The sequence below is a fragment of the Cryptomeria japonica genome, chromosome 8 (assembly GCF_030272615.1).
Source record: "Cryptomeria japonica chromosome 8, Sugi_1.0, whole genome shotgun sequence".
In the NCBI taxonomy this organism is placed as follows: domain Eukaryota; kingdom Viridiplantae; phylum Streptophyta; class Pinopsida; order Cupressales; family Cupressaceae; genus Cryptomeria; species Cryptomeria japonica.
The window spans coordinates 662,892,319-662,912,294 of record NC_081412.1 but is presented as its reverse complement, the minus strand read 5'-3'; the positions used below and the strand labels follow the sequence as shown (position 1 = coordinate 662,912,294).

At 32.7% G+C, this 19,976-nt stretch overlaps 1 protein-coding gene across 1 annotated transcript; it reads left to right on the top strand.

Annotated features, from left to right (window-relative positions):
* Positions 1 to 6,031: 6,031 nt before the first annotated feature.
* Positions 6,032 to 9,323, top strand: LOC131049663 (probable leucine-rich repeat receptor-like protein kinase At1g35710). The gene is made up of 2 exons (XM_057983729.2): positions 6,032 to 8,891; positions 9,095 to 9,323. Exon 1 carries the CDS (start codon positions 6,042 to 6,044, stop codon positions 8,856 to 8,858), a length of 2,817 nt encoding a protein of 938 aa, XP_057839712.2. The 5' UTR covers positions 6,032 to 6,041; the 3' UTR covers positions 8,859 to 8,891; positions 9,095 to 9,323.
* The last annotated feature ends 10,653 nt before the right edge of the window (positions 9,324 to 19,976 follow it).

Below are 19,976 nucleotides of genomic sequence, written 5' to 3'. Positions count from 1 at the left end.
GATAGCTGAATGAGGAGGAGGGTCAGAATTGAAGGGACCAAAAGCAACAGAGCTATCAATAGTAGGGGGTTTAACAAACTTCTCTTTCGAGAAACCAGCAATGGCCTCATTGATGGCTTCTCTGAGAGAGTCAAGTTTGTTCAAGAGAGGGGGATTATCGCCAGGGTTGGAAACTGAAGTGGAGGGTTTATCTCCACTATTATCAGGTTTAGAAATATGCTCTGTAGGGTTTTTAGAAGTCTTATTCCTGGAGTTGAGAATAGGGCATAGTCTTCTAATGTGCCCTTCTCTCCTACACAGAAAGCAGGCATTTAAACCGCCTAGGGTTTCAATAAGACAGGTGAATAGATCACCACCAAGATTAATTTCGATGAATCTAGGAATGTCTATGCCAAGGTTGACAAAAACTAGAACTCTGGCATCCAAGTGGAGAACCAAGTTCAATGAGTGGTCAATCCTTGTCACTCTATCGATGGGTTCCAAAATATGAGGAATAAAACTCCAAAGAATGGGAGGCAAGTTTTTGACTTGAATCCAAAGCGGACATGAGAGCACCAAAATTTCCTCATTTATTGCATCAAAAGACCATTTGAGAGCCCTAAAAGTGGTTTTCTCCACAGCCCAGAAATGCTTCTTGAGGACTTCCACCTAAGACTTATTATCATTAAAGAAAATAATAAAAAAGACCTTTCTCGATCATTTTGCAGAAATAAAATTTAAACCCTATTTTCTTTATCCAAACATTTTTCATTCGATCGTCAAAACAATTTCTAGCCAGACATTTATCTATGTCAATAGCCGCAAAAAAAATAACAATATCATGCAATCTAGCTTTTTCCAAATCGATATCCTTGGCCATTGATTCGTTAGGCGAAATGGACAAGGTTGGCAAAGGGGAGGGAGGGTCCTTACCTCATCTTCCTCCTCCGCCATCGCCAACAGACTCGGCTACACTTATCGAAATGAATCTTGCCTCATGCGGAAGCTGCACAGTCGAGTCGATAATGGCATCATGAAAGGATTTTCCATAAAATCCCTCGACTATGACTTTTGAATCTACTAGCTGGGTCGAATTATTGCCCGAACCGCTCAATTCATCACCCATAGGGCCGCATGAATGGAGCCTCGACTAGCAAATCTGCCAAAACCAAGCGAAGCAAAGTGCAATAAATATTGAAAAGAAAGGTTAGAAGGGAGAGAAAGAAGCCCTTACCACCGTGGAGGAGGCCTTACCACCTCCTCCACACGCAGGGGGTAAACCTCATCATTGAGCCTGAACTTGTGGTCCACATCAGAAACCCTAGGTTGCAGAGCGTCAAAAACCATTCTAGCTTCCATTTCCTAAAGAAAAATATTTGATACAAGATAACATAGAATATCTACCACCTTTCAACCTCATTTGCTACCTCAAACTTATATGAACTGCATGCTCACACATGACACTCCAACCTTTAGCAACTCTTAGATATTGTCATTTCTTAATCAATCAATGTGTCATTACTATTACGTTAGATGTATATGCCACTTTATTATAGTCTTGAATGAAGATTTGGTCATATTTATACATAGCATTGTTATAACAATACTATCAACCTAGTATGGGTGTTTGTATTGGTAATTATATGTAAAGATGAAAAGTAAATCATATCACTTGTACTACTACTATAGGTGACTTCTACAATAATTATTCTTGTGACATCTATTACAACTGAATTTTTAGCTCCTAGAATCTTAACAAGAAACTTCAAATGACATGTATCTTTGTTATAGGTGTCATTAAGCTTTCGATGTGTATCTTTCACCTTGTAATGGGTGATCATTTTATAATTTGGTCATATCTGTCAACCTTCAATTCATCCACCTATGAATAATCTTATAATCCAGTTGTGGGTTTATCATTAGCACTCCATGACAATTCCCCTTAATGATTATCCAATGTGTTTTCTAAACGAGTGATAAATTTCTTTAAATACAACAACATAGTACACAAATCAATACAAATGTGCATTTGAATGAATGATAATGACTAGTAAGAAGTAGTCAGTAAAGCTCAAATTTGACTATTGAATATAAAATTTTGAAGTTCATATCCATAACCACATAAATGAGCTAGATCAACTCTACACTTGAAATTCTAGTCTAAGGTAGCGAATAGGAGAAGTAAAGATCATGACTAAATTCTTCACATACATAATAATAAGATAAAAATAAGACATGATATTATAAACTAAATTTATTAAGAATATAAATTACTTATAATATTTATTCCCATCCTAATACAATAACTATAATGATCAATACACTAAGTATATTATATTCTATAGACCAATCAGATCATATCTTTTTTATTCCTTAAAATTTCTTAATTTACAATAATATAAATTCTTAAATAATATTAATCAAATATTTTAAGATCCTATTAGCCCTTCATGTAAATATAATGAAATGTCTTATTTAATATTGGTTAATATCTCAAATTTTATATGTCAAATTATCCTCTTCACTTTCCTTTTTTCGTGTAACTTTATTTATACAATTGAATTTCATTCAGAAAAGAATAGCCAAACATAGATTCACTTTATCACGTGTGTTGACATTTGAAACGGGGAATTTCTATTACTCACCCACGCCCACTAAATTTCTACCTACGCTCTTTGAATTAGAAAGGGAACAAAAAATTGTTCCTTATATATCAAGATATTGTTGCATTATTTTAGTAAAATAATAGTTGTTTTTTTTAATAATAATTGAAAGTTTCGTATGATTTTTTTTAAAGATTTGGTGTAATTTTAATTATTATATATCTACAATATAACAAAATAGAAAGTATGCGATATGCAATAATTTTATATTGATTCATAGAGAATCAATATAAAAAAATATCTTCACATATTCCTAAATTATTTTTTATTTATATAAATCAAATAATTTTAATTATTAAACATTGTGTATTAAGTAAAATGATTTTTTAAGATAAATATAATTAAATTTAATGTAAAATTATATATTTAAATTTATTATAAAGTATTTATTAAATTTTATATTTATAATTAAAATTTAATAATTTTAATATATTTGGTATATTTTCATTTTTATTACAAGTTTTAAAGATATATGTTTAATAATTAATGTTTATTTATTTTTATTATTTATTTTTTTAATTACAGTAATAGAAATTAATCGTTATATAATATTTTTCATTTAAATCTTATTATAAATTGAAAAAATAAAAATAAAGCATCTTACAATATCATAATTGTTCTAGATAAGTCACAAGGATAAGGACTATATTTTTTTTAACTTGACTTCAAAATTTTGCTATGATATATTAACCATTGAATAGGCATTAATTGACTCATTGTGTTAAAATATCACCAAAGAAAATAAAGTCATTTAAAATTATTATTCATTTAAATTAGGTAGAGAGTAGCACTCACTATTATGTCTACTTTATTTTTCAATCATGACGTGTAGATATATTATTGTATTGGAGCAAGGCTTTTCATTCAAGAAATATTTTTAATATATATATATATATATATATATATATATATTGATTTTTTTAGGTAAATATAATTGAATTTAATGTAATATTATATATTTAAATTTATTATAAAGTATTTATTAAATTATATATTTATAATTAGAATTTAATAATTTTAATATAGTTTGGTATATTTTCATTTTTATTACAAGTTTTAAATATATGTTTTATAATTAATGTTTATTATTTTTCTATTATTTATTTTTTTATTTACAACAATAGAAATTAATCATTATATAATATTTTTCATTTAAATCTTATTATAAATAAAAATAAATAAAAAAGAAAGCATCTTACAATATCATAATTGTTCTAGATAAGTCACAAGGATAAGGATTACATTTTTTTAACTTGACTTCAAGATTTTGTTATGATATATTAACCATTGAACAAGACATTAATTGACTCATTGTGTTAAAATATCACCAAAGAAATTAAGTGATTTAAAATTATTATTCATTTAAATTAGATAGAGACTAGCACTCACCATTATGTCTACTTCATTTTTCAATCATGACGTGTAGAACCAATGAGCTAGGCCCCAGCCCCTATTGTTTATATTTTTTATTATTGTAGAGGTTTTATAAATGATTAATGTGTGTTCTTTAGATTTTTTCCCAATAATATCAAGAATACATCTAAGTGAATCAAAAATTTATTTTAAAATTTTACATGGTAAGACACTAACTTCAAACCAAATATTATTGAATATTTTAGGAATTTTATGAAAAGCTTATTATCTAAGTCGTATCACATGTGGGTAGTATTTTCTTGCATAGATAAAATATTCCTTAGAGCTACATAGCATTAAGGCCATTCCGATTAAGAATGATACTAGAGTTCTTTAATATATTTCATGAATGACCTCCATCAAGTCCATATGCTCCTTAATAGGATTGACTGTCAACTTATGATAAACACTTGTTGTCACTCTCCTATTTGGCTAAATACTTTAAAGTCTTGGAATAAGTCTCTCAAAGCTCTCATTTAGGTGGAGACTCTAGGCCTCTTAGTTCCTTCATTGATTTCCCTAAAATAAATTATTTACCCTTCAAATAATTTGTTTACTCTTCAAATAATTTTATATATCATAAGACAAATATAAATTAGTATTACTCCATAAGCTTGTTAGTGTTTAGTTCCCTCACCTTATAGTTCAACAAGCTCAATGGCTTCTTCACATCTCTCATAAAAGTTCACTTGCATTAACTTTATCAACAAATACTTTTAATCTTCCTCCCATAATCAAAAGATCATATATTATTCATTTATGCCTCAAGCACTCTCCAATCTCCTTGTTGGCATGTCTCTTCTATTTACTAAAGAAGATGGTTAGAGCATGACGAAGAGTAAAAAACTTGGCCCATTTGAAATAGCTATGTCCAATGAGCTAGTCCCAGTGATCAAACTCAACAATATATATGAAAGCCCTATCATTTTTATCAATATTTTAAATTTTTCCTCTTCTTCCACTTAGTTATGATACCTTGCTACAATATATTGTTGAGAGATTCACTATGAATGGTCAAATTTATATTTACTCTAAAATCCTATCAAATGATGAAGACTCGTGAAAAAGAGAATATAATCACAAAAAACATGATTATTAACTTTTAATACTAAATCAAATCTATACCTAGATACTAAGTTTTAAATATTAATAGATGGAATTGATCAACCCAAGCTTTCTAGGGGAGAGGACGCAACAGTTGTGCACCCTAACTTCGCATTTCTCAAAATCCTACATGGAAATTTCAAATCACTCCCAATTTTTTATAGTAGCTTACTTGGCAAGTCCTCTGCTTATAACTAAGCTTTCAGGGCCACATTATCAAGTATGGTGCCATATCAGCATGCATTTTGCCACGGTGTCCAAAACAGCCCAAAAAAAAAGTGAGACCAATAGGCGTGCAAAAGAGGCCCCAATATTTGTGCAATTGATGTGGCATAACATGATTGGTTACTTTTCACAACTAATGGTACATTTCCTAACAATAACAACTTTAAAGTCACGACTATTGATGCATAAACACACAAAGATTGATATTTTATGTTTCAAACAATAGTTTTATTTGTACTATTATTAAAACAAAAAGTATCAACAGCCCTCACAACAATTCATACATGCTCACTATCGGTGCTCTTCCCCTATTCCATATAAACTCCATATCAAAATTTGGTGTCTCTTATTCTCTTAAACGACTTCATTACCATCCATCCATCCATCCCACCTTCTACAATTGACCAATGCTGTTTGCATTGGAAATTATAATTTTATAAAACAATAAAAAAATATATTATTAGCTTTAGGTAATTTAAAACACTAGACTTACTTTTCAGATTCAAAGCACAGAAAATGCTTCGATTGCCTAAGTCAAGGCACGTTGCTAACAGCTAGTCCTGCGTCATGAGGCGGTGTCACACATATTGGCAATATAAGTAACCATAACCCTCCTGAAGATCATCTGCAACTTCCCTCATCTCCCCTCCATCCCAAATGGCCATCTCTTTACAGAAGCTCTGTTTAGTTATCGTCTCAGTTTTTAGTGTATTCTTCCCCTTTTCACACCCTACACTTCTTTCCCATGCATTAATGCCCGTCAGATGTCCTGCCCACGAATCTGAAGCTCTGCTCCGATTCAAAGCGGCCTTCAATGACTCCCAAGGCTATTTCAGTTCGTGGGTAAATGGAACAGACTGCTGTACCATGTGGACCGGCATATCCTGCAACATTCAGACCAACAACGTTGTCTCTCTTCGTGTAAGCCCTTTGGGCTCCATTCAAGGTGTGATCTCTGCGAACCTGTGTCAACTTCCTTTTCTCACATCACTGAGCATAAGCGGAGTAACAGGTACTGCCACTACTCCTCCCTGTTTGGGAAACCTCTCTTCTCTTGAATTTTTAGATTTATATGGAAATGGGTTTAGTGGGTCAATTCCCACTTCCATTTGTTTGCTCACCCACCTTACACACCTTGGTCTTTCTAGCAATAACTTCAATGGAAGCATACCTTCCTGCTTTGGCAATCTTGCTTCTTTAAGAAACCTTCACCTTGCTGATAACCAACTTAGTGGAAGCATACCCGCTTCTCTGGGTAATCTATCTTTCTTAGTTTTCCTCACTCTTTACAAGAATCAAGTCAGTGGAATGCTACCAGATTCTGTGGGTAACCTCTCTTCTTTAACTTACCTCCTCCTTAGTTACAACCAATTTAGTGGAAGCATACCGGCTTCTCTAGGTAGTCTGTCTTTCTTAGGGTACCTTGGAATTTGTAACAACCAACTCAGTGGAAGCATACCAGCTTCTCTGGGCAATCTTTCTTCTTTAAGTCGCCTTGATCTAGGTGCCAACCATCTTAATGGAAGCATACCGGCTTCTCTGGGTAAACTTTCTTCTTTATGGTACCTAATCCTTCATAACAACCAGCTTAGTGGTAGCATACCAGCTTCTCTTGGAAGTCTCACTTTGTTGAGGTCATTATACCTTGAAAATAATCAATTGACTGGTAGCATTCCAGAGTCCTTGGGCAATCTCCTTTTACTTGGTTTCTTGGATATTAGAAATAACCAACTAACTGGGACCATTCCCCTTTCATTTGCTCAACTTTCCTCCCTTACTGAGTTCAAAGCTGATGGCAATCGTTTCAATGAAAGCATCTCTTCTTGGTCACTTCCAGCTTCTTTAGTTAATCTATACCTGTCACTAAACCATAACCAATCAATTTCTGAAACTTTCTTTCACAACCTTACAATTCTAAAGTATCTGCATATATCCGACTGTGTGCTAAGTATTAGAAGAACTTGGATTCCACCCTTCCAATTAAATCAGTTATCTTTAGTGTCATGTACTATTGGTCATGGTGAATTTCCACTTTGGATTTCAACACAATTCTCACTTGATGCACTGGAATTAGTTAACATTGGTCTTATAGGAGAAATTCCCTCTTGGCTATGGGAAACCAATCTTCTATTGAACTCTCTAAATCTTTCAAGAAACCATTTGGAAGGAAGCCTATTCTCAAATACTTCAATATGGATGCAACTAGTAATACTAGATGTGTCTAGAAATGGATTGAGAGGCCACATTCCATCAACGTGGGGTCCAAATATGACAATATTGTTGCTCAATGATAATTTATTCAGTGGCAATATTCCTCCAAGTTTGAGTATATTATCTCAACTTCAGCTATTAAATCTTGCAAACAACAACTTTACTGGAGTGATCCCTACAAGCTTGTCCAAATGTTCTTCCCTTAGTGTCCTAAATTTGGGAAATAATAGTTTGAAGGGAATCTTACCCCTTGAATTTAGTCAATTGAGTGAATTGTATTCATTAGTTGTTCACAATAATAAGTTGAATGGATCATTCCCTCCTTCATTAGTAAATTGTACAAAACTACAAGTTCTTGATATTGGGAACAACTTATTTGAAGGTGAAATACCAATAGAAATTACAAATCTTTCAGGACTAAGAGTATTGGTAATGAAGGGAAATAATTTTATAGGTAGTATTCCTCAAGAGATTGGTCAACTGAAGAATCTTCAAATCTTGCTTCTTTCTTCCAATCATATCTCAGGTTCAATTCCACAAACAATTGTATCATTGCAAGCAATGGCAATAGAAAGCCAATATGGTTTTATATTGTCCACTTCCCAAGTTCCTTATCGAGATGGATTGGATATGACTTTAAAAGGCACAGATCAGCATTACACATATATTCTTTCCACTCTCACATCCCTAGATCTCTCAAACAATGAATTGGAGGGAGAAGTTACTTCTAATTTGGGGAATTTGAAAGGTTTGAGGCTTCTAAATCTTTCAATGAACAATTTGAATGGGACCATTCCAAGTAGTTTGGGAGAAATGAATCAATTGGAATCATTAGACCTTTCAAGAAATTATTTTTCAGGAAAAGTCCCTGCAGAGCTTGAATCTCTAAACTATTTGGGTTCACTAAATCTATCAAACAACAATCTTTCAGGATGTATACCACAAGGACGACATATAACTGGCACATTTGGAGAATCTTCTTATTCAGGGAATCCTAATTTGTGGGGGTGTCCCCTACCCAAAAATTGTTCTTGGCCACAATTTTCTCATGCTCCTCTAGTGCTAGTTACCAAAGAAAATAAAAACAAAAAAAGCATTGAATATGTATGGTATTCTATAGCACTAGGATTGTCTTGTGGAGCAGGTTTTGGGGTGATAATCTTATTGATCTTCATAAAAGAGAGTACAAGGAGGATATATTTTGATAAAGTTGATGAAATCCTAAAGTATCTATTTCCATGGATGAAGAATCTAACAGTATGAAAGGATACATCTACAACTCATGAAATGAAAGAGGTAAATTGATGATTTTTTTATTTTTTGAATTATTTATTATTATTCAAAATATTATAATGCTTAAACTAAAAAGAATATCACTTAATATTGTATAGAAATTATCGTTTGTTGTTCTATCTATCAATTGTAAATTATATGTAGTAGTTTTAATTGTAATAATGGAATCCTTTGATTGTTAGTAATACATAACTTTGTGTATGTAGGAATTTGATTATGCTCAGGTGCTTGGATGGTTTCCCACTATGTCCACCTTACTGAAGACATAATATTGTTCATGGTCTGACTAAATATTTTATCTCATATATGTGTATTTTTTGTACTAAATAAAGACTATGAAGAAAGGAATTAAAAATTAGTCATTTTGTTTAGATATATGAATGTAAGAAAGTTGGTGAATCACTTGATATACCACTAGCAATCTATTGCAAAGCAAGAATTGAGGTATAAACAGTATGTAAAATGTTAATAGTTATAAAAATCTATGAAATATTTTTCTTCATTCAACACGATCAAACATCTTCAAGTTTCCTTAGCTTCTTAGTGTTGTATATTTATTGGTTCTCATTAATTGTTCACTCATCATTTTGTGCAATGCCCTTTTCCTCAAAACTATGGAGGAATTATACTTATACACTTCAGTTATTGAATTGATTTATAGCACATACATAGTTTTCTTTTTTCATTTTAGGTGATCTTATTTTGAAATAACATCATAGTTAAATATTAAAACCCACATTAGTTAATATTAATATGATGTCTACTTTTGATCTTTGATTGTATTTCCAAAAGTGTTAGAAAATATGGTGATCATATATGGTAATTATGCTTATCATATGTTAATTAATCAATCTATTAGTTCAGGTGTTTTTTGTTTAAACTCTATTTTTATTATATTAATTGTGAAATCTATTTCGGGGTTGTGTTCAATCACCAAGGTCATAAGGTTATTTAATTATGTCCTACTTACCAATTTATGTATCTATGTCTTAAATAAAATAATATCTCTTCAACCTTTTTTATGTGTTCACGTCTTAAATAAAATATTATCTCTGTGTCCAAATTATTAATTATAATATAATATATATTTATTCCTTGGAAAAGAAAAATAAGGTTTCCTTTGGTGTAGTCTAAACTATTCTAATAAAATGTATGCACATAAACACAATCAACCTAGAGTAGTTAATTCGTTTTTTAGAAAGTGTTGAATAAGAAATAATGAATTATTGAGATGCATATAAATATAAATATAAAATAAGAATTTAGGTTAATAATATATTAAAATTTTCAAATTGATCATGTCCTAAAATATCTAAGTTGTAAAGCCCTAGAATATAATGCCTTTCTCCCAATGTAATCACTTATTTCTATATTGGATTGATGTCCTATTAGAGGAAATTCATGGGGCTAAGACTAATTTATTATTCTGGAGTTGTACTTGTTCTTTGGATTCACCTTGATAACATACATAACTTTATTATACAGTTTCACCTAATATTGGGACTAATAGAAATGGTAGATACATTGAAATTTACAATGCTACAAACATAACTGTCTAGAATAAATATAATTAATTCCCTTAAATACAAAGAAACCATGTCAATTCCACACAAGTGTTTGGGTGACCATGTATCCAATAAATCACTTACAAAATAAAAGATGGCATAGGTTTGTCCCTTCACCTTGTGTAAATCACTTACAAAATAAAAGATGACATAGGTTTGTCCCTTCACCTTGTGTAAGAATGAGAAAGGGATTAAGTGATATGTGTGCATGTGCATGTGCATGCACATTTGCATGTGCATGCGCATGTGCATGTGCATGCACATTTGCATGTGCATGCGCATGTGCATGTGCATGCACATTTGCATGTGCATGCGCATTTGCATGTGCATGCGCATTTGCATGTGCATGCGCATGTGCATGCGCATTTGCATGTGCATGCGCATGTGCATGCGCATTTGCATGTGCATGCGCATGTGCATGCGCATTTGCATGTGCATGCGCATGTGCATGTGTATATGTATATGTATATGTATATGTATATGTATATGTATATGTATATGTATATGTATATGTATATGTATATGTATATGTATATGTATATATATATATATATGTATATGTGTATATATGTATATACAAATATATGCATATATGTGTGTGTATGTATGTATGTATGTATGTATGTATGTATGTATGGATATGTATTATGTACATCTATACATGTATATGTATATACATCTATACATGTATATGTATGCATGCATGTATATATATATGTATGTATGTATGTATATAAATATACATAGATACATATACACATAAATGTACATATAAGCATATGCATATGCATATACACATACATATACATATAAGCATATGCATATGCATATGCATATACATATCCATACATACATACATGCATATACATATACATACATACATATATATCAAAGGTAAATCATAAATTTATTTTTCTTTGAGTTATTCATCATAATTCAAAATATTATATTGCTTAAATTCAAAAGCAAATTGATACTTGACATTTTAGAGAAATTCTCAATGACTAATCTATTTATCAATTGTAGATAATTTGTAGTACTTATAAACTAAATAAGGGAAACTTTCAATTGTTATTAATATATGACATCATGTACAAGAATTTGTGTATGCTTGGTGCTCAATATGTTTCCTATTATGTATAACTTATTGAAGACATGTGACTCTTAGTGACCTCACTCGACATGATCAATATCTTGTGTGTGTACGTGCACGTGCGTGTGTGTGCATGTGCATGCACATTCGTGTGTGTGCACGTGTTTGAATTTCTTGTGCTAAATTTTAATACTCTTGAGAAAGGAAATGCTTGAATTTTTTTAAAATTTGCCATTTTGTTTAGAAATATGAAAGACATAATGTTTTCAATCATTTTATGTACCATTAGAAGTCTAGTTTCCAACAAGAATTGAGTTGTAAATAATATATAAAATGTCAATCTAGTTTCTTCTTTATAAAAAAATGTGAATTTATTTATTTTTCGTTCAACATGATCAAATGTATCCAAATTTCTTTCAACTTCTTAGTGTTTTACATTTATTAGTTGCCATTTCGTTTTCACTCATCATTTTATTCAATGCCTTCTTTCTCAGAAGTATAGAAGATTTATATATTAACACGTCAATTGTTGAATAGATTTATAGTATATGCATTGATATTTTTCTTTTTCAAGTAATTATTTTGGAATTATTATGGTTTTATTATAACCAATGTCAGAATATCAATATGATGTCTAGTTCAATCTTCTACTATATTTCCAAAAGTGTTATAAAATATAGTGAGCATACATGATACGTATGCTTGTCACATGATAAATTAATCAATTGATTACAACATTCTTTTTGTTTAAACTTTATTTTTATTGTACATTGATAAATAAATTAAAAATTATATGAATCCTATTTTGGATTTGTGTCTAAATGACAAGGTCATAAGTTTCTTTAACTATGTCCTACTTACGTATTAATGTATTTATGTCTTAAATAAAATAAAATAACTCTTAAATCACTTATTAAATAAAATAATACCTTCATACATCCATATTATTAATCTAAATTATATATATACATACATACATCCATATTATTAACTTTATTTTAATAGAGAAAAATTTGTAGAAAGACTCAACTAATGAAAGAGAAACAATGTGCATGAATTATGGATGTCAACAAACTCACTATGAGGAGTGTGAGATCCCAACAAGAATCACTAATAAATATGCAATAAGGGTGAACACTACAAACTCTAGATTCTACATGAGGTTCATGGGATCCTTCTAATCCTTTGTTTGAACACTAATTTGGTTTACAATAAATGGATGGGAATGGAAAAAGGTAATGGGGTTGCATAGGTACATAGAATCCACTATCCATTGTCTTAATCAGCTTGAAAAATGAAACATACTTGTGGAGTGAAATTTAGAGAGGACTCTTTCAAAAACCTGCTCTGATACCAAATATGATACCAAATATTGGAATTTGAAACAATGACTCAAATCTAACAATTCTTCATTGAATAATAATCAATAAAAGCATTACATATCAATGGCTTTATAAATCCTTCCAACCAATCAACTATCTATAACCACTTAACAACTAACAACTAATCTTTACTTTATTCAATAACCTATGTTAAGCACAATTTTCCAACATTTTCAATAATATGATCCTCTATAACAACATGTAATCATATGCATATCTAAATAAAATAGCATTAACATTTTGAGATCATATGCCTCCCAAATAACTGGTTGTATTGATAGGATACAAATAATTGTTTAGAAGAGGAAAATAGTACATGAAACTTGTATATGTAATTTAAGATATAATCATGTTAATATATAAAATGAATATAAAGAATTCATGTAAGCATGTGAGATAGATATGATGTTAGTAGATAAGTATTAATTACCCCAACAAGAGAAATAAAATTGGTAGTGCGGTCCTCATTAGCCTAGTAACACTCATATGCATGCAGAGGTGAAGGTAGGCATATATACTCCAATCTTGTGTCTAAAATCACGAGCATAAAAAGGTTAGTAAGAAAATTAGTTCCTAGTGATATAGAATTTAAATGATGGGAACAAATGCAAAGTAGAAGGCATAAAGTATGATAAAAGGAAAGAGCCTCTAAGAAGGAGATCACTTAGCATAATGCATTTGAATGTAACTAATATATCTTAAGGAGACACAATGATTTGAGATATAGTAGTGAAATTTTAATTCAAATAAGAGGCCCTATATTGATGAGAAAATACAATAAAGTGAAGTAAAGTGTATAAGGAAGTCAATGCCTCATGTAAAAAAATATTCTTAATAATATAATATAAAGAATAACATAAATTTAAAGAGGGGGGCTACATCATACTACCCATGTCTGAAGATATGGTACTAGTTTGATACAAATAAAAAGTGGCAGTAACATGGTTCCCTTGAAATTTTTTAGCAACAACAATTAATACATGAACTAGCATTGTGGAGATGGTAGAAGTGGCGGTAGGTAGCGTAGATGGTAGCAATATGTAGAAGGACAAAGGTGCAGAAAGTGATGGAGAGATGGTAGGAATGACCTTGGACAAACTTTTGGCTCTATCACAAGTACTAGAAAGGAGTTCCCTGCAGAGGAGACCCATGTCTCAATGCTTCAGGTGGACCCAGGTAAGAGTTTGACTTTTAACAACATGGTATCCCTCCTTTTCAGGGGGAATCGGGTGTTGTTGGGTCTCCTGGAAGCAATGCTCAAAAGGGTCATTCTTTGGGGCCAATAGTGTTGTTTTAAATGAAGGAAGGAATTTCCAGAGTTCAAATCTAAATTTGGGTGGGAAAAATGGGGGAGGCAAATCGCCTTGGGTTTCTCTCTTTGGAGTTAAACCAAATGGTAAATCATCTTTTCCCTCTGTTACTATTTCCTTATACCCTAGCGGTGGTGGTGTTTCAATATCTATCCCAAACCCAATTGTTGATCATAATATATCTTTGATGGCTTTATCCCTGGTGGGAAAGTTTATGGGTCCAAGACCTAACATCAATATTGTGAGAGATATTTTGTGAAGAAAAAATGGCGATTGAAAGGGAAAGTGGAAGTCGCAACATTGCCTAAAGGCTTCTTTTCATTCAACTTCTCTTGTGAGGAGGATATTGTTGTTCTTCGTTGTGGTGGACCTTGGGTCATTGGCAAGTCATCGTTGGCTCCTAAGAAATGGACCCTAAATGGTGTTGAATCAGGAAGTTTCTTTGAAGCAGTGGTTAGGCTCCTCAGACTCCCAATGGAATACTGGAATGAAGAAGTTTGAGCTCGTTTGGGGAATTATTATCAATAGATCAAATTACCACGGCTAGGAAGAGGCTGGTTTTTGCCAGGATTTGTGTAAGTGTTGTCCAATCCTCTGATCTTCCTTCATTGATTGAGATTTTTTCAAAATTAGGGAAATGGGTTCAAACAATAGAGTTTGAGACCCTCCTCTTTGTCTACTTTAACTACATAAATTGTGTCATTGGGATAAAGAATTGTTCAAGATTGGTTGTGAAACCATAAAATAATGCAAAGAAAGTCTAGAAGGAAAAAAGGAATCCCCCAGTAGGAAATAATTTGAAGGAAAATGAAGACATTAAGGGATCAAGGGTGGGTAAGCCTTCTACCCATGACGGTGAAAATCATTTCAAGGAGTCAGACGAAAAACCCAGTATGGAGAAATGGAATTGAAAAAGACTCAAGGAGAAAAAGGAGATAATGGTACTAGACTGACGAAGAAGACTGAAGAAGTTAGTCCTTGCCTTGATGGAAAGAAAACAAGTAAAGAAGAGATTCCTTTTGTGGAGACCCATGATTCTCCTATCCCATCCTTGGAGGAAGCCATTATCAGTCAGATGGAGAACTCTTCTCTTCACTCATATGAGTCTGTTAGATGTGTTAAATCCACTTTCCCCAATGTTGGATTGGACAATTTGGGAAATGCTTCTCAACCCATCTTAGAGGACAAAAACCAAAGCCTAGTGGTGGATATGGGAACAAGACAGTAAACCCTAAGAGAAGATTTATGACTCTAGCAAGGAGAACCTAAGTATAGAAGAAACCAAATTCGAAGAGGACAAAGGGTTCACTACAGTTAATAAGAATAAAAGAGCTAAGAATAAGGCGGCTCCTGGTATGATCACTAGAAACAAAACAAGAGCTGATTTGGGGCCAAGAGGAAGTGCTGGAAGGAAATCTTCAAGATAGCACAGAGAGAAGGATAGAAGCCAAGACATTGCTGATGGGATTCAACACACCATCCTTGAGAAATGTAATAATCTTACCCCTAGTAAATAATGAAGATTATGTCATGGAATATGCGGGGGTTAAATGGCTCCCATAAACAAGAAATTTTGAGTAATTTTGTTAGAGATCATAAACCTGATATAGTTTTAGTCCAAGAATCGAAAATGCCTAAGGAAAGAGTTGAGAAAATTAAGTTCTTCACCTCTAATGGTGTGCATGGAAATAATTTTGAAGGAGCTTCTAGAGGAGTTGCCTCATTTTAGAATCTTAATATCATTTGTGGATCTCAGGTTTGGGAAGATTCTAATCATGTAGTTACCGAATTTCATCATGTTAGGGATATTTTTTGTTGGATTCTCTCAAATATCTATGCCCCTAATAGCATATCGACAAGAAGAAAATTATGGAAGTCCTTGGCTGACTTTAGATTTAAATTTCCAAATGAAGCATGGATTATAATGGTGGATTTCAATACCCCAATCAATGACTGATAAATTTGGTAGATCCCAAGTGTAGTTAGATAGTAAGCTAGATCTGCTAGATTTTATTAATAATCATGGTTTAATTGATTTGGAGCTCAAAGGTTCCTCCTTCACCTGGATTAACCATAGGGTTGGGAATTAACTTATTTAGTTCAGACTTGACCATGCTTTGGTTTCCAATGAATGGTTGTTCTACTATTTGTGCTCTCTTTTGACACTTTCAAGAATTGGTTCTGATTGCTATCCTATTAGTTTTGTTATTGACTCTTTGTCAAAGAAAAGGAATTTTCCATTCAGATTTGAAAAAATGTGGCTCTCTCATCAGTCTCTTCATGAAAATATCAAACTATGGTGTAACATTAGTGCCAATGGCTCTACTATGTTTAGGGTGGCGAAAAAATTAGGGGAGATAAAAGGAAAATCAGAATCTGGAACAAGGAGTCATTTGGACATATCTTTGTTAATAAGTCAACTATCCAAATGGAGTTGAAGAAAATTCAAGATAAAATTCAGAAGGAAAGTTATAAGGATGACTACTTAGCAAAATAAAATGAAGTTCTATCAAATTACCTTGATATAATATCAAAGGAAGAGGAGTTTTGGAAGTAGAGGTCAAGAGCTTATCTGGCTTGCTTCTAGTGATAGGAATACCAAATTATTTCACCTCTCGACTATGAAATGCATGGCTTCAAACATAATTGACCATATTTATAGGAATGGGAAAAGAGTTTAAGGCGAGGCAGTCCAGCATTTTAGTGAGCTTCTTGCTATTGATTCGTGTTTGAATTTTGGGGCTCAACCGTGTCTCATTGATGCTATCTCAAAAATTATTAATGAAGAACAAAATAAAATGCTTACTATCATCCCATCTTGTCTTGAGATTAGAAAGGTTGTTTTCTCTTTTGAAGGTAATAAGGCCCCTGGCCTTGATAGTTTTCCCATGTTCTTCTTTCATAATTTTGTGACATTGCGGCTAAAGATGTGTGCAATGTGGTGAAGGAGTTCTTTGGAGATAGGAGAATCCTCAAAGAGATTAACTCAACTTTCATTGTCCTTATTTTGAAAGTGCCCGAAGCTAATTCTTTGGATGCTTTCTACCCCATTAGCCTTTGTAATTATTTTATAAAATCAGTTCTAAGGTTCTCACTTCTAGATTGTTGATTGTGCTCCCTCTTATTATCTCATCTCAAAAAATTGGGTTTGTTCCAAGAAGATAGATTCTTGACTCGATTATTAAAGTGCATTAAAATATCCATTCTCTTGATGAATCTAAGAAATGGGGATTCTTGTTAAAATTGGACTTGTCAAAGGCATATGATAGAACGGACTGGATTTTTCTTATGAAGGTCTTGGTGGCTTTGGGGTTTGGTAACAAGGTTCGAGATCTCATTTGACAACTTATCTCGACTACTAATACCTCTATTCTTGTTAATGGATCGCCTTCTCACTTTTTTCAGTCTTCTAGGGGTTTACGATAGAGAGACCCTATCTCCCCTATTCTTTCCACCATAATGGTGGGAATCCTTGGAAGGAATTTTCTAAAATTGTTTAGAGAAGGTAGCTTGAAAGGGATCCACCCCTCGTCAGATTCTTCTATTTGTTCATATCAACAATTTGTTGATGTCACTATTCTGATGGGAACCTCAGCTATTGGTGAGGTTCGAGATTTCAAAAAACCTCTAGTCAACTATGAAGAAGCTTCAGGATAGTTCATTAATAGAGGTAAATGTTCCCTTTTCTTTCTTAATACTCTTGCTAAGAGGCCGCAGAGAATAGCCTATATTTTGGGGTGTGCTATTGGAGACTTCCCATCTACTTACTTGGGACTTCCTCTTGGAACTGTCCTACCAGAATATTTCTAAATTTCTCTGATGGATAGATTTAATAAGAAAATTGCTAGCTAGAAAGGTGTCATCCTAGTCAGGCTGGAAAAATTCAATTGTTGAATGTTACATTGCAGAATCTATCTGTTTATGCCTTGAGTGTCTTTAAAATCCCATCTAAATTTGTAGACATTATTTATGGTATTCAAAAGAGATTCCTTTGGTCAGTAGTTGAGGATAAGAAAAGAATTTTGCTAATTGCCTAGAGTGAGGTCTATAAGCCCAAGAAATTATGTGGGCTTGGATAGAGGGATATCAAATCTTTTAATGAAATTATTTTGGCAAAACAGGTGTGGAGGATTTACTCAAAGAGAATAGAATGAAATTCAATATTACATAGCAAGTATTTAAGACAAGTTACCTCATTTAAATATTTTATTACCTCATGGATCATATCTCTGGAATAGTATTATAAAGGCTAGAGATTTGGTTTCAAAAGGTTTTGGATGGAAGTTAGGCAATGGTTCAATTATTCAGTTTTGGGAAGACTCTTGGATTGGTTATGAGCCTCTTTGTCTTAATTCTTCCTTCAATCCCTTCAACGATGATTGCATTATAAGATTTGGTCATATGGTTGAAGGTTACTAAAGGAATGGTTGTTGGGTTGATTTAAATCAGATCAGTCTAAAATTACACCCTCTGCAATCTCTCTTGAATTCGTCCAGTGTGACTCAAACGAAAAATTTGATGGTTTGGAAATTTGATCCCTCTGGTATGTATTCAGTGTCTTCTATTTTTTCCCTGGTGTCTCATAATCAGTATACCTCTAGCCTTGTTTGGCGAAGGCTTGGATCAAAACCCCATTCCTAAGGTCAACATATTCTCATGGATTCTTCTCCAAAACAAGATCCTAACCACTAATAATTTATGTAAAAGAGGGTTTCTCCTTCCCAATGTGTGTATCCTTTGTATGGCTAATGTTGAGTCTGTTGCCCATCTTTTTATTGGATGTCCCTTTGCTCAAGAAATCTAGAGGAGAATGCTCCAATCTTGGGATCTTAGTTGGGTCTTTCCTTCTTCTATGCTAGATTTGTTCACTCAATGGAGAGCTCCTAGTACAAATCAAGTCATCAAAAGACTCTGGTCCTATACCCTTCTGCATCTTGTCTGGGGTATATGGAAAGAGAGGAATAATAGGATTTCTAGAGACCTAGCTTCTTCTGTTGAGATTGTTTTCCACAAAATTTAGAGAAATGTTAAAGAAAACTTCAATTGTCTCAATGGTGATCAACTGAGAACTAAAACTCATATATGCACTGAGTATGATCATAAGATGGCCAATGCTTGGCAAATCCAATTGGATATTGCTAGATTTTTCAAGCCATTAAGAAAACCCTGTGAGATTTCCTATTGGCTGGAGCCTCCTTTGGGGTGGGTTAAATTAAATTTTGATGGTAAAGCTAAGAGTAATCCTGGCCCTGCTGGGTGTGGAGGAGTTATTAGAGGGAGTAATTGTACATTTATTTCTGAAGGGGCTCTTCCCTTAGGTAGCCAAACTAATCACATCATCGAACCTATTAGAGCTTTTCAGATTCTTTTGATTGCCAAACAAAAAAAAAATCTAAGGTTTGGATTGAAGTGACTCCAATAATATTATTCAATGTCTTAAAAGAGAAATCAAACCTTCATGGAATATAGTGACTTGGATCAAATTATCTCATTCCATTATTAATTCCTTTGAAAAAATTAAAATTTCCCATACCTATAGGGAAAATAATAGGGTGGTGGATCATTTTGCCAACATAGGAGTTGAAGACCTTGAGAAAATCATGTGGCATGAAGGGGACTATCTTGATGATAAGTTTAAGGTACTTATTAAGCTGGATAGCCTTGCCATCCGAGAACTTAAGTTTTAATGATTATCATGATACTTTCTTTTTCGGCTCGGAGATCCTTTGTAATGAATT

Coding starts and splice junctions, on each gene's coding strand:
- LOC131049663 (XM_057983729.2), top strand. CDS start 6,042: ATGGCCATCTCTTTACAGAAGCTCTGTTTAGTTATCGTCTCAGTTTTT.